At 41.0% G+C, this 15,529-nt stretch overlaps 1 protein-coding gene across 1 annotated transcript in view; it reads left to right on the forward strand.

The window, feature by feature from the left end:
- The window catches only part of ATP8B4 (ATPase phospholipid transporting 8B4 (putative)), a 152,934-nt gene extending 144,059 nt beyond the window's left edge, over nt 1–8,875 (forward strand). Inside the window, exons 25-29 of the mRNA XM_075273372.1 lie at nt 2,393–2,476; nt 2,562–2,807; nt 3,506–3,644; nt 5,995–6,125; nt 7,140–8,875. Coding sequence (XP_075129473.1) covers nt 2,393–2,476; nt 2,562–2,807; nt 3,506–3,644; nt 5,995–6,125; nt 7,140–7,421 — 882 coding nt within the window. The 3' untranslated portion in view covers nt 7,422–8,875. The remainder of the gene's footprint in view (nt 1–2,392; nt 2,477–2,561; nt 2,808–3,505; nt 3,645–5,994; nt 6,126–7,139) is intronic.
- Nucleotides 8,876–15,529: the final 6,654 nt, after the last annotated feature.

Here is a 15,529-nt window from a genome sequence, read left to right on the forward strand (position 1 = left end):
ATATAGTAAGTTCTTATACTTCTCCCTTCTTCTCAATCCACTCCTGGTTTTGGCTCAAAAAACCACAGCAAAATCTGCAACAAAAAAGTTATGTTTCCTCAATGTACAACTTCAGCCTAAGGCTGAGTTCACACAGGTTTTTTTGGTCTGGATTTTGAAGTGGAATCCGCCTCAGAATCTGGCTCCAAAAAACTCCTCCCATTGACTTCAATGTGAGCCGTTCACATCTTTTGACCACTAAGCAAGCTGCTCTATCTTAACGCGAATTCTGCGGCTGAATCTGCCGTGGCATCTGCAGCAAGACCCTCCCAACTAGGCCCATTCATTTTGGCCTAATCCGGAGCAGAATGCCTCGACTGGATACCAGTGCACTGCACTGCTAGCTGCTTTTTGAACCGGATTCTGAGGCAGCCACCGCATCAAAATCTGGTCCAAAAAACTCGGTGAGAACTCAGCCTTAATAAGCAAAGCTGCACTCCCCAGGTGTCTTGAACTTCTTTGATCATTGTCCCTTTTCCAGAAATCCATCACCCATTCACCCATAAGTTGTAGTATATATATTTTTTTTTATAAAAGGCATTTAGCTCTTGAATGTTTTTAATGTATTATCCATCACAACATCTTATGGCAGTGATTTCCTTAGGCTCAAGACACTTGCTGTGAAGAACCCTCATATATGATGAGAGTAAAACCGTCTTTCCTAAAGACTTAGAGGGGTCAATTTTTCTTCTCCATTGTATGTGGAACAGCTGGTATCAAGACTTGCAACCAGCAATAAAGTTACAAGCTATATATAACAAAACTTTTGCTCATCCATCCCAAATTGCTAAAATAATAACCTTTTTTCTGTGTCCTTAGGAACAGGTTGATATTTAGCTTAAACAGCATGGGCTCGAGCACGCTGTCTGTTTCTCCAGAAGAGACTAGTCGTCATTTGTTAGTAATAGCACCTCATAGATTACAACTGATCCCCGCACTGTCTGAAATTAATTATCCAATTTGGGAAAGAGCTGGTTTAGTGCCAAACAGTTTTAGAAGAAATATCTCAGTGGGTGGTTTCTTTTAATGAAATTACATTGGCGTGTATTAACAGTCGACTATCAGACACAGATAAAGCTGGAGCAGCCATGTTGGTCTGTACAGAAATAGAATACTTGGCAGACGCAGATACATTTTATTGATTCAAAAGACACCAAAATAGGCAAAATCACAAAAAAGCTCAATGATGCATTGCTGATGGTTGCATCACCCTTCAACACTTGACGTCTAGGAATAGTAAGTGATAAAATCATGTCGTAAGTGTAAAAAAAAAAAAAGTTATACAACACGATTCAATTTTCTCCTATTTAGGTGAGTTTGGCTCTGAGGTCCTTTTGTAATAAAAACCATATGAAAATATTAGTGATCTTTAAAGATGCAAACAATATAACGCCCTAAGATTTCTACAGGAATAAACACACATATATTGATTTCACTGTTACCCGTTCATTTATAGACAGTTTGTATATACCCGCCAAATAGTGGCGTCACCAAACGAAACAGAATCTCTCTTCTTGATCTGAAACATGTGGTCGTTTTTTTTTTGTTTGTTTTTTTTTTTTGCATGTTTCAGATACAGCATATAAAGTGGAGTTTTTGTCTCAGTGAAAGTTTACAAGCTATGGATTAGGGGCAGTACAGTGTTGTAATACAGTCCTTTCTGTTGCTGTTAGTGTAGTGGAATCCTTCTTGTGCCCCAGTAGTCATCTACTGTCTGAGCATGGGTGTTGTAGTTATAGTACACCTTTAGACTCACTATCTGGAAACCATTGGTTAGTGGCATTTGTAGAAATAAGTTGCCTCCTATTCTTTTCATGTCCGGACTTCTGCTAGGGTCCTCCTATAAAGCAGTTATAGAACAATATATAGCAAAAGAACATTTTTTTTGGCAAATGTTTAACAATTAAAGTCTTTTGTATAGGTAGATTCTTTCTACCTATCTGCAACAATGTACCACAGACAAGGTGTGAATAAAGCTTTAAATATACGCTATTTTAGGGGTATTTCATAAATATGGCTTTTGACCTAAATGAAGAAAACATCAGAAATCTGCTCAGTCTATTACTTTGGTAATCATGTTGTGATTATGGATAATGAACATTCAGAGACACCATGATCAATATATGAAAACTCACAATGCAAGTGTATTAGGATAGTGCATAAAGAGCAATTTCATCATATAGCATAAAATAACCATGACCCATCCCATCCCCCCAGTTTCAGAGCGTGTATGCAGAGAAAAAAATCCTGCTTGGCATAAACATTTCTGTTCCTGCTGATCGATTTATTATACCATTATAGATGCTTCTACTTCTATGAAATAAGACAATTTCCACCCTCTTCTCTCCCCCAGACCGTCTATGACCAGTGGTTTATTACACTTTTCAATATTGTGTACACGTCACTTCCTGTGTTAGCGATGGGACTCTTTGATCAGGTATACGAATACTTTATCGTCTTCATAACCTTTTTATCTGAATCAGACTGTAAAATACATGCTGATATTATTTATCTGTTTGTAGGATGTGAATGAGCAAAACTGTATGGACTACACTAAACTATATGAGCCAGGCCAACTAAATCTACTTTTCAACAAGCGGCGTTTTTTTGTTTGCGTATTACATGGCATTTACACCTCTTTTGCCCTGTTCTTTATACCATTTGGTGCGTTTTTTAACACGGCCGGTGAAGATGGGAAACACATAGCAGACTATCAGTCTTTTGCTGTCACTGTTGCTACAAGTTTAGTGATAGTTGTCAGCGTCCAGGTGAGATATCTTTTCTTCATATTTTGTATACATTTTACAGTGTGTGATCTTTACAATATTCAGCAAATTGTTTCTAGTTGTCTTGCATTATGTTTGTATCATAGTTTTACAATTGAAATCTAACTTCATTTTATATAGTTTGTTCAGCTATTAAAGCACTTGGCTGGGTTTTGTCTGATAATTTCTGTGATCACCCAGGCACACGCTTGCCTTTTTTTGTTGTTATTTGTGTTTTTTATGTCATATCAAGCCCCTTTTACAATTAAAATTAACAAAATACACAAGATTGGTTTCATTGTGTTCAGATGTACCTGGTAAGTACTGGACCCTTTTTTTATCGGTTTCTCTCCCTTGGCTTAATCTTAGACAATACTCTCTAGGCTAAGGCCTCACATTGCGGAAAAGCTGAATTTTTGTTGCGTTTTTTTGAGCCAATGCTAGGAGTGGATTGAACAGAAGAGAAAAAGTGTAAGAACTTTCCATTCTGTTTGCAGCCATTCTTGGCTTTGACTAAAAAAACTGCAACAAAAAAGCTGTGTGTCTACAACGTGGGGCCTCAACCTTCATGGGATCCTGACTAAAGTTTTCTACCCTGTATACAAAGATTTCTAGAGTTTTTGTAAGCGATTCTTTAGCATAGAATCCCTTCAGACACCTCCTCCATATGGTATCTGCTAAGCAGTGTGGTTGTATTACAGATTGGCCTGGACACCAGCTACTGGACAGCTATTAACCATTTCTTTATATGGGGCAGCCTGGCTGTGTACTTCTCTATCTTATTTGCCATGCATGGAGATGGAATATTTGATATTTTTCCAAGTCATTTTCCTTTTGTAGGTAAGTAGAATGTGTTGCATGTTTATATACTGTAATTAATTTCAGTTTCATGTAGCATACGGTGTAAAGGTATGATACTTTTCCTGATATTGCTTTGATTATGATAGATGTAGTTAGTCACCAACTGTAAAATATATTTATAATGTCATGTACTGATAATTACTTTCCAAATACATCACCCTGTAGTGTCATTATGTTTCCTAAAAGTACATAAGCCCTTCACTAACCTTTCTTCTGGCTTAGCTGCAACTAATAATATATCTAGCCAAAACTGAATTTAGTATTTTTAAATTGTTATAAAATGTTTTTGCCCCTTTTTCTCAATGCTGACAGTGTTATAGCTTCTCTTTGTTGATAAGGTGGTCAGTGTCAGAATTAAACACTCATCCAGCAATTGTCAAATAAATGATTATATATTTATTTCCTTCAGCTTATATAGTACACAATTTTTTTTTTTCAGTGTGGAACATAGGTTACACTAAACAACAACAAAAAAAACTTGGTATACAATACTTTATATCTTGGTATACAATAGTCGATTTGAACATGCTGATTTCGAATATGCAAACTGTTTTTCTGTATCACCCTCCATTCTTGAAATAGCCACGATCTTATGCGTGTCGTTGCCAACAGCAACACGCAGACAAAGTCGCGGGCAGATGTAGTATATAGAGAGAGAACATACTGTATATATGTATTATATAATATAATTTTGTATACGGCCAGGAGCTTGTAGTTCTATTTAAGCAAAATAAAAACATTTATTCGACAATATCTTAAGAATTTGACCTGATACAGCAAAACGGTTTTCAGATTTGAAATCAGCATAAAAAACTGCTTAAGAAACACTTACTGACATTTAAGATATCCACAGCGTGTTTTCCAGTGTTATTGCTACATTGTATCTGATGTCTCACACCCACTCTCAGATTGATTGGTTTTCTGTGAAACTCGCTCATTACTGTGTTTTTGGAGGAAATCAGAATGTAATGTGAACCCACACAAACATAGGGAGGACATACAGACACCACACACTTGGTGTTCTTAGTTTGGTTCAAACCCAGAACCCCAGTGCTCCAAGACAGAATTGGTGAATACTGAGCCACCGTGCTGTTAAATGTTCAATATTCTTCAATACTTGTAGCTGGCTCAGTTGACTATGTAGCACTTGCTTATATACCGGTATGTATGTTTCACAGGTCATTCACCAAACATTTAGCTGATGACTAGATTTTTCTAGTTTTGTTGAGTACATTTATGTGTTGCAAGGTAACCTTCTAATATTGTATATTATTATATTTTCCCTGAATTGACATATACAATCACTTATCCATACGATAGGTGACAATGTCTGATCAATGGGGGCCCCATCATTAGGGTCTTGAGCTTTACATTTTTGCAGTGAGGAGATGTTTAAATGGAGCATGTGCCTTTCTGAAACATTCAATTCCATGTTGCTGAAGGAAGTGTCTGAGCTCTGTAGTTGACTCTTTTCAGTACTATATACTTTAAGTGGAGCAGCAGGACTGTTTTTGCATTCACAATGTGGATGTGGTCAGGATCCTTTTTGTGCTTGGGGCTCCCAATGATCAGACATTGTCACCCTCTGTATCGAAAGCACATTGGAATATGACTACTTAAAATTAGAGATGAGCGAGTAGTGTTCGATCGAGTAGGTGTTTGATCGAATACTACGGTATTCGAAATACTCGTACTCGATTGAAAACTACTAGCTGTTCGAAGTTTAAGGTTCGATGCAGAACCAGCGTTGATTGGCAGAATGCTATACATTGCCAATCAACGCTGGTTCTTCTCTTACCTTTCCGAAGTCTTCTCCGCGCTTCGTCCCCGCGTCTTCTTCCGGGTGGAATTCATTCTGCCTAGGCAGAGCCGACTGCGCATGCACGGGCATGCACGCGCATACACAGTCGGCTCTGCTCAGGTGTCGGGCCTGAGCAGAGTCGACTGCGCATGCGCGTGCATGCGCAGTCGGCTCTGCCTAGGCCGGATGCCTAGGCAGAGTGAATTCCACCCGGAAGAAGACGCGGGGACCCTGCGCCAGGAGAAGACTTAAAGCAGAATCCAGCCCGACCGTCACTCGTGGACTTGGTATGTATGATTTTATCGAATTTTGCGTACCCCTGAAACGAGCATTTCCCCCCATAGACTATAATGGGGTTTGAAATCCAGTCGAACAGTGTGCGGCTGTTCGAATCGGATTTCGAACCTCGGACATTTTAGTGTTCGCTCATCTCTACTTAAAATATATTTTGGTGCAATTTTATAACAGCAGAAATGTTATTGAATATGTAAATCCATTGTTAACTTTTTTTTTTTTTTTTTGCAACAGGAAATGCTAGAAATTCCCTAAGTCAAAAAAGTGTTTGGTTAGTAATATTCCTTACCACTGTGATCTGCGTCATGCCTGTGCTGACTTACCGCTTCTTAAAGGTGGACTTAAGACCAACACTTAGGGACAAGGTAAATCGTACAGCATCTGTGTTACTTATATTATTATATAAGATTTATTTGACTTACCACCTGTGAGCTGCTTTTACTTCCAGAAAAACTTAATGTAAGGCCAGGGCCGTATTATTTTATTGCCTAAGACTTATCAGTGAGGGTTCATCATCCAGCACCCCTCTGCAGGAAGCATGTCATAGAGCAGGCGTAGCGGAGCATTTTGATGTATAGGCCAATAAGGAAAGAATCAGTACATTTTGTATTTTTTTATGAAAAAAATCAGTGACTGACAGCTATCTCTGTATGTATAGAGATAGATGGGAGGCTGTCAATCACTGAAAAGGACCGTCTCCTTCATAGCAAAGAGGAAGCATATATTTCAGGGGATAAATGACAAGTTATAATGAATCTCTTCCCATAAAATTATGGTGCTGCTAGATATACTGATATTTATGAATGCCTACCATTATTTTACAGAATTACAGTATACATTATTCACTTCTTACATCAGTATTATAACATGATTTATTATACATTTGCTATTAACATGCCCCTTCTAATGTGCTAATCTCCTAATATCTAATAGACAGTTTTACAATACAATAATGATTTATGACATTGGCTCATTCCTCATGGTAAATCCAAATCTAACTTTAGCCCACTTATTTGTCAAGTTAGCGTAGTTGGTTTTTGTTTTGTTTTTTTTTAAGTGACAATTTTTTGGTGCGTGTTTTGGCGCACGATATTGCATCCTAAGACGTGCCTGTTTCCTGTCACACCTTGCCCCCACAAGGTGCAAAAATAGCCTTGCACAATTTAGAGGTGTGGAGTAATGTATTATAAAGCACTGAAATGTAGGTACACCAGTGTTATGGAACAAATTGCCCAGAATTTCACCAGAATTCTGACACATTTTCTTTAGTAAATTTGTCAATGAAATTTCAGTAAAAATTTGTAACATTAATTTTATTTTATTTTTTAGTATTTATGTGTGTAATTTTTTTCTTATTTTTTTCTCTTTTACCAACAAAGGTTCGATACTTGCAGCAGGCTAAGAAGAAACGGAAGCCATTGGCGAACCACATGCGCCGGGTGCATAGAACTAGCTCCAGGAGATCTGGATATGCTTTCGCCCATCAGGAAGGCTACGGTGAACTTATTACTTCTGGTAAAAATATGCGGTTAAATGAACCTCATTCCTCATCTGGTTTAGCAAGGACAATGCTAAGCAGCACAAGCTGGATAGAAAATCTACGAAAGAAGACGGCAGAGAATTTTAATAGCTTCAGCAGTGACAAGATTTCTAAATTATAATTCGTATGGAACCATAACTGGGACTTTTTTGTTCTCTTATTTTCTTTTTGACTTTTTTTTTTCTATTTTTACAAACTTTTTAAGTTGTGGCCATATTTTTGCACTGTGTTACGCAACACCAAAGGGAGATGACATGCATCTTCTTAAAATGGATCATCAAACAGCAAAGTCCTGTCCTAACCGAATATATAAAGTCGCCTCTTATAATATAAAACACTGTTGAGGAACAGGATCCTTTAAGAAATTCCCATACCCTTCGAAATGAGAGTGAAACTCTATACTGTGATACAGGACAATAACGCCGCACTGTAGACTTGTCACTTTCTGACCAACAACTGTTCAAACAGGTTTCTCATTGAATGTCGTGGGCATTTGCTTTCTGAACTTTTCTAGCGCTTTCCTTTGGAATGTTTTTAGAGTTATATTTGTACAGTACAGTTCCGATATATGGTTTTAGATGGACCATTTTCTAGTGTCAAAACCAATATTGCACAGTTCCTCCATTCATAGAGCATTTTCCAAGATAGTAACTATATACATTTGGCTTCCAGAATGGTTACCTTCATACCTATTGAGAATATTGACTTGCTGGAAAAAAAAAGCTGCTACTATTGATGACAAGATGTCTTTCATTCACTCAGAATCGATCGCTATTCGGAGCCATGTTTAGCTTCCTTGTGAGTTAGATCCAGTCCTTCAGTTCTGTATATTTCAGCAAGTCACTATCACCGCTTACTACATGATGACTTAGAAAGTGGTTCCCTCTTAGAGAGCAATATATAACTTTAGTTTGGTTTATTGTGAGATGTAAAGCAGATTAGAATCCTGGTTTCTCCAAGTGGACCTTGTCACATTCCTTCTGATATAAGATGAATGTCTATTTTCCTTATTTCCATTTTAGCCTTTTCAGCATTACGAATGTGAAAACAGGTGCCATGACTATACATCAGGTTATTAGTCACATAGAGTGAACTGATCGTCTATACAACCATTGTAATCTAAACTCTGCTGGAGGTGAAAGAAACAGTCAGCCAACCTAGGGCTGGATATTTAGTCACACGCGTTGTTTATTATGCACAAAACATTGCATTATCTGTATACATTCACCAATGAAACCATTTCTCAGGGGATCTTCATGTATATCATATCAGCTGCTCTGTTGGAACCTTTGATCAACTTTACATCTTGTTTTAAAGGGCGTTCCCATAGTTAAGCTTCATGAGATGTCAATGAGGCTCATTATAAGAGTTAGATTAATGGAGCTTTACTAGTTGGGACACCCATTGGTTTTGAGAATATACAGCTAAAGTATCATCTACAGCTGGCCATACACATAAGATGTTTATCTGCAGATCTTTGGTGTTTCCAGTTAAAGTTGGTGAAATCGGACGAGAGTCTGATGTTTGTAGGGGTCATACACATAAGATTTATAACACATGCTGCTAAGGCTGAATCTGTCATTGCTGTGCAGCGTATGTTTCATTCCTATTAATTTTAAGGGGCTGTCTGTTTTCAGCAAATGGATGTTATTGTTTCTATGATGAAAAGTGCCTCATAGTTTTCTAGATCTCCACTTGCTGTCATTCTTTACTTCCAGTGGATAAAAATCAGTCCATGGTCATGTGATGTACACACCGGTCCATGGCTTGTTACAAGAGCTGTTCACTTATGTGTCCATCACATGACTTTGGAATGGGTTTTATTCACTGGGAATAAGCAGAATGAAGACAAGCAGAGATCTAGATAACTGTGAGGAATTAATACAGAAAGAATATTGGGAAAATTGTGCAACTTTTCAACATTGAAACAAAATCATTATTTGCTGAAACTGGTCAACCCCTATAAAATAGTTTTGATTTAGGAAAGCCACCAACTCCAAGATTAAGATACGCTCTCTAGAGATATGACATGGTGTAAAAATTAATTATGGGAAAAGTATTTGTAAAAGTAAGCGGGTATGTTTCACCAATTCCGCCAGCTGACCAACAGGGTGCAGTGACTCGGCTGCAACTTGCTCAGACATCCTTAGTAACAAAGCTGTTTATATATTTATTGCAACCCTGTGTTCAAACTGCAAGATTAAAAGGGTTGTCCAGGATCAGAAATGTTAATGCAATCAGCAAGGGAGGTTTATAGCATAACTCTGCACTGATACTCACCTGTATCTTAGCAGTATACTACACTGAGAGAGGTGATTGACTGTAACAGGCCCATTGACATAAGGCCACTGCCGCAGACGCTTTTAATACAAACAAAGCAGCGGAGGTGACGGCTGGCCCAGTGCATGAGCAGAGGGGAGGATACAGGTAAGTATCAGATATTTATTGTACGACCCTAACATTTCTGATCCTGGACAACCTCTTTTAAGATTAGCAAAGCAAAATGTGTAAGCCTCTTTAGTGGCAGCACTGGAATGTCAATCTTCTAGGTGCCACAACCACCATCATTTATCGGAAGATGTTCATTAAGACATGGCTGTTTCTCACTTCCAAACATAAAAAACATTAATTGACATTTATGTGAATGGAATTGTTTTCTGTTACATTAGTCGCTGTATTATGTGGTTTGTTTATGGGGGAGATTTTTGTAATTTGTTACATGTTTGAAAATTATTCAAAGACTAGCACCAATTTTGTTCCATGTACTAACAAGCAAACCAGTCTATATGATAATATGACATCGGGAGATGTAGCACAACTGGTGCAGAGGAAAAGTGGAGAAGTCACACGGCAACCAGTCAGACTGCACCTCACAGTATTTCTTGGCCCTTTTCCTGGAGAATAAAAGCAGCAATCTAATGGGTTGTTATTAGAGATGAGCGAACACTAAAATGTTCGAGGTTCGAAATTCGATTCGAACAGCCGCTCACTGTTCGAGTGTTCGAATGGGTTTCGAACCCCATTATAGTCTATGGGGAACATAAACTCGTTAAGGGGGAAACCCAAATTCGTGTCTGGAGGGTCACCAAGTCCACTATGACACCCCAGGAAATGATACCAACACCCTGGAATGACACTGGGACAGCAGGGGAAGCATGTCTGGGGGCATAAAAGTCACTTTATTTCATGGAAATCCCTGTCAGTTTGCGATTTTCGCAAGCTAACTTTTCCCCATAGAAATGCATTGGCCAGTGCTGATTGGCCAGAGTACGGAACTCGACCAATCAGCGCTGGCTCTGCTGGAGGAGGCGGAGTCTAAGATAGCTCCACACCAGTCTCCATTCAGGTCCGACCTTAGACTCCGCCTCCTCCGGCAGAGCCAGCGCTGATTGGCCGAAGGCTGGCCAATGCATTCCTATGCGAATGCAGACTTAGCAGTGCTGAGTCAGTTTTGCTCAACTACACATCTGATGCACACTCGGCACTGCTACATCAGATGTAGCAATCTGATGTAGCAGAGCCGAGGGTGCACTAGAACCCCTGTGCAAACTCAGTTCACGCTAATAGAATGCATTGGCCAGCGCTGATTGGCCAATGCATTCTATTAGCCCGATGAAGTAGAGCTGAATGTGTGTGCTAAGCACACACATTCAGCACTGCTTCATCAAGCCAATACAATGCATTAGCCAGTGCTGATTGGCCAGAGTACGGAATTCGGCCAATCAGCGCTGGCCAATGCATTCTATTAGCCCGATGAAGTAGAGCTGAATGTGTGTGCTAAGCACACACATTCAGCACTGCTTCATCAAGCCAATACAATGCATTAGCCAGTGCTGATTGGCCAGAGTACGGAATTCGGCCAATCAGCGCTGGCTCTGCTGGAGGAGGCGGAGTCTAAGGTCGCTCCACACCAGTCTCCATTCAGGTCCGACCTTAGACTCCGCCTCCTCCGGCAGAGCCAGCGCTGATTGGCCGAAGGCTGGCCAATGCATTCCTATGCGAATGCAGACTTAGCAGTGCTGAGTCAGTTTTGCTCAACTACACATCTGATGCACACTCGGCACTGCTACATCAGATGTAGCAATCTGATGTAGCAGAGCCGAGGGTGCACTAGAACCCCTGTGCAAACTCAGTTCACGCTAATAGAATGCATTGGCCAGCGCTGATTGGCCAATGCATTCTATTAGCCCGATGAAGTAGAGCTGAATGTGTGTGCTAAGCACACACATTCAGCACTGCTTCATCAAGCCAATACAATGCATTAGCCAGTGCTGATTGGCCAGAGTACGGAATTCGGCCAATCAGCGCTGGCCAATGCATTCTATTAGCCCGATGAAGTAGAGCTGAATGTGTGTGCTAAGCACACACATTCAGCTCTACTTCATCGGGCTAATAGAATGCATTGGCCAGCGCTGATTGGCCAGAGTACGGAACTCGACCAATCAGCGCTGGCTCTGCTGGAGGAGGCGGAGTCTAAGGTCGGACCTGAATGGAGACTGGTGTGGAGCGATCTTAGACTCCGCCTCCTCCAGCAGAGCCAGCGCTGATTGGCCGAATTCCGTACTCTGGCCAATCAGCACTGGCTAATGCATTGTATTGGCTTGATGAAGCAGTGCTGAATGTGTGTGCTTAGCACACACATTCAGCTCTACTTCATCGGGCTAATAGAATGCATTGGCCAATCAGCGCTGGCCAATGCATTCTATTAGCGTGAACTGAGTTTGCACAGGGGTTCTAGTGCACCCTCGGCTCTGCTACATCAGATTGCTACATCTGATGTAGCAGTGCCGAGTGTGCATCAGATGTGTAGTTGAGCAAAACTGACTCAGCACTGCTAAGTATGCATTCGCATAGGAATGCATTGGCCAGCCTTCGGCCAATCAGCGCTGGCTCTGCCGGAGGAGGCGGAGTCTAAGGTCGGACCTGAATGGAGACTGGTGTGGAGCGACCTTAGACTCCGCCTCCTCCAGCAGAGCCAGCGCTGATTGGCCGAATTCCGTACTCTGGCCAATCAGCACTGGCTAATGCATTGTATTGGCTTGATGAAGCAGTGCTGAATGTGTGTGCTTAGCACACACATTCAGCTCTACTTCATCGGGCTAATAGAATGCATTGGCCAATCAGCGCTGGCCAATGCATTCTATTAGCGTGAACTGAGTTTGCACAGGGGTTCTAGTGCACCCTCGGCTCTGCTACATCAGATTGCTACATCTGATGTAGCAGTGCCGAGTGTGCATCAGATGTGTAGTTGAGCAAAACTGACTCAGCACTGCTAAGTCTCTGCATTCGCATAGGAATGCATTGGCCAGCCTTCGGCCAATCAGCGCTGGCTCTGCCGGAGGAGGCGGAGTCTAAGGTCGGACCTGAATGGAGACTGGTGTGGAGCGATCTTAGACTCCGCCTCCTCCAGCAGAGCCAGCGCTGATTGGTCGAGTTCCGTACTCTGGCCAATCAGCGCTGGCCAATGCATTCTATTAGCCCGATGAAGTAGAGCTGAATGTGTGTGCTTAGCACACACATTCAGCTCTACTTCATCAGGCTAATAGAATACATTGGCCAATCAGCGCTGGCCAATGCATTCTATTAGCTTGATGAAGCAGAGTGTGCACAAGGGTTGAAGCGCACCCTCGGCTCTGATGTAGCAGAGCTGAGGGTGCACAAGGGTTCAAGTGCACCCTCGGCTCTCCTACATCAGAGCCGAGGGTGCGCTTGAACCCTTGTGCAGCCTCGGCTCTGCTACATCAGAGCCGAGGGTGCGCTTGAACCCTTGTGCACACTCTGCTTCATCAAGCTAATAGAATGCATTGGCCAGCACTGATTGGCCAGAGTACGGAATTCGGCCAATCAGCGCTGGCCAATGCATCCCTATGGGAAAAAGTTTATCTCACAAAAATCACAATTACACACCCGATAGAGCCCCAAAAAGTTATTTTTAATAACATTCCCCCCTAAATAAAGGTTATCCCTAGCTATCCCTGCCTGTACAGCTATCCCTGTCTCATAGTCACAAAGTTCACATTCTCATATGACCCGGATTTGAAATCCACTATTCGTCTAAAATGGAGGTCACCTGATTTCGGCAGCCAATGACTTTTTCCAATTTTTTTCAATGCCCCCAGTGTCGTAGTTCCTGTCCCACCTCCCCTGCGCTGTTATTGGTGCAAAAAAGGCGCCAGGGAAGGTGGGAGGGGAATCGAATTTTGGCGCACTTTACCACGTGGTGTTCGATTCGATTCGAACATGGCGAACACCCTGATATCCGATCGAACATGTGTTCGATAGAACACTGTTCGCTCATCTCTAGTTGTTATGGCACTGCTCTTTTCCACTGCATTTACTTTGTTCTATCTCCCCAAAGTGTTCCCTTTTATTGAATCTTCTTTCTGCATTTACTGGATTTATTTTCGCACACTGTAGGGCTGGTTTATTAAGATAGGATCCTAAATATTTAATTGTTGTGGACCATGCACAGAACAGCGGTTCAGGCTGTGTCTGTACTATACAGTGCACAGAGTCTGCAGCAGATGACTTTGTACATTGTATAGTGGCTGAGCGCCATTATTGCAGTTCAGCTCCCATTGACGTCAATGAGAACTGAGCTGCAGTAACTGCGCCTGACTGCTATACAGTGTACAAAGCCACCTGTCTCTGTGCACTGTATAGTAAAGCCCCGAACATCTGGTTCGTGCATGTGCTGGCTGTGGGCTTCTCAGTGTTCAACTATTTAAAGTCTCAGAAATGCCCCTTTAAAAATCTGACACCTCAATACTTCTGGTGTATCTTAGGAGATCCCATACACTACACTTGACACCTATGCCAAGCAGGCGTGGTGTCGCCAGATTTTAGCTATAACGTGCCGGTTTTCTGGTGCAAGTTAATAAATTTGTAGGGCTGCGGCTTCCTCACCCCTGCCCCCATCCATCCACCCCAACTCCAGAGTAGGATACAAAATCTAGACAAATTCCAATTTTTGCAAATTCCATGGACTTTTTCATGGCTTGTACACCAGAAACTGATGTACCAGATATGATAAATCAACCCCTGTGTGTTTGTCACATTTTTATAACATTTAATCTATATAAGTAGAATTCTGGACCTCTTTCTGTAAATCCAAATATTCTGAGAACTTGTGATAACTTGGTTTCATTGCAATTCTGCAGACCTTTCATAAATATACATTAAAGGATAGAAAGTGCTATTTTACCAATAATACATCTTTATTGCATGATGAGGCAGCACTTTTATATTATATAACGCAACAGTAACCCTCCCTACTTGCATTGAAGTGAGATATAATATTCTCAAGATACATATTGCCTTCCACGCACTGCTATATTGTGATGCCTTATGACATGTCTAGGAAACTACTTTTTGTAAAGATAAGTGCCATCATACGATGGGTAAGTAGCTCCCCACCCTGCCCCCAAGTCCAAGCACTTCATAAAGATTAGGATAAATTAGTCACATTGCTATATGGTCCTTTTATAGTCAATGATTCCACCATTGTGTGATAACAGCTATTGGGCAGTACTAAAGTGCTTGGCACTACTTGGAGAAAACAATGAAGTATATGCAAGTAAAGTGTATGTGAGGTTTTATAAAGCACTGTAACTGTGCTCATATAGAGGACATTGTATATGACAAAATTATGACTACCACCAAGTTCGCCAACCAGCCATTTAGTTAGCTATATAGATATTGTATTACGGATCGCTGGTCCCTTAGTTATAACAAGTTACAATGCTTGTCCTAATTTATGATCTCTAGGTCCTAAAGATGGCTGATGTCAGTGATGTAATGTGATGCCATCACTAAACATATCTGCTGTTATTTTGGAGTGTCAGTATGAGAGTAGTAGTGTTAGGCTATATTTACCTTATTGCATAAGTACCTTGTGTAACAAGGCAGATACAATGACAACTACCTGGCTGCAGGTTAATGCTACTTAGCCTAGAAATGCTCATTTGTACACTATTTCTTTGCTCTCTCCCATGATTCTTAAATGCACAGTTTTCCCATATTGTCTTCTATTAGTAATTTCTGCCAAGCTCTGTAAGGGTCTTCAGGAAATCATCATGGTCACTGGCACGCTGTAGCTGGTGTGTAGTATAATGCAGCAGAATACTGCGACAGTCTTACGCTGGGTTCACACAATGTATTTTGGCTCGTGATGTGGCACGTAAACGCCTCGGGAGCTGTTGCGGGCCGTATACACTCCCATTGATTTCA

This window comes from Leptodactylus fuscus, chromosome 5 (assembly GCF_031893055.1).
Source record: "Leptodactylus fuscus isolate aLepFus1 chromosome 5, aLepFus1.hap2, whole genome shotgun sequence".
Classification (NCBI taxonomy): domain Eukaryota; kingdom Metazoa; phylum Chordata; class Amphibia; order Anura; family Leptodactylidae; genus Leptodactylus; species Leptodactylus fuscus.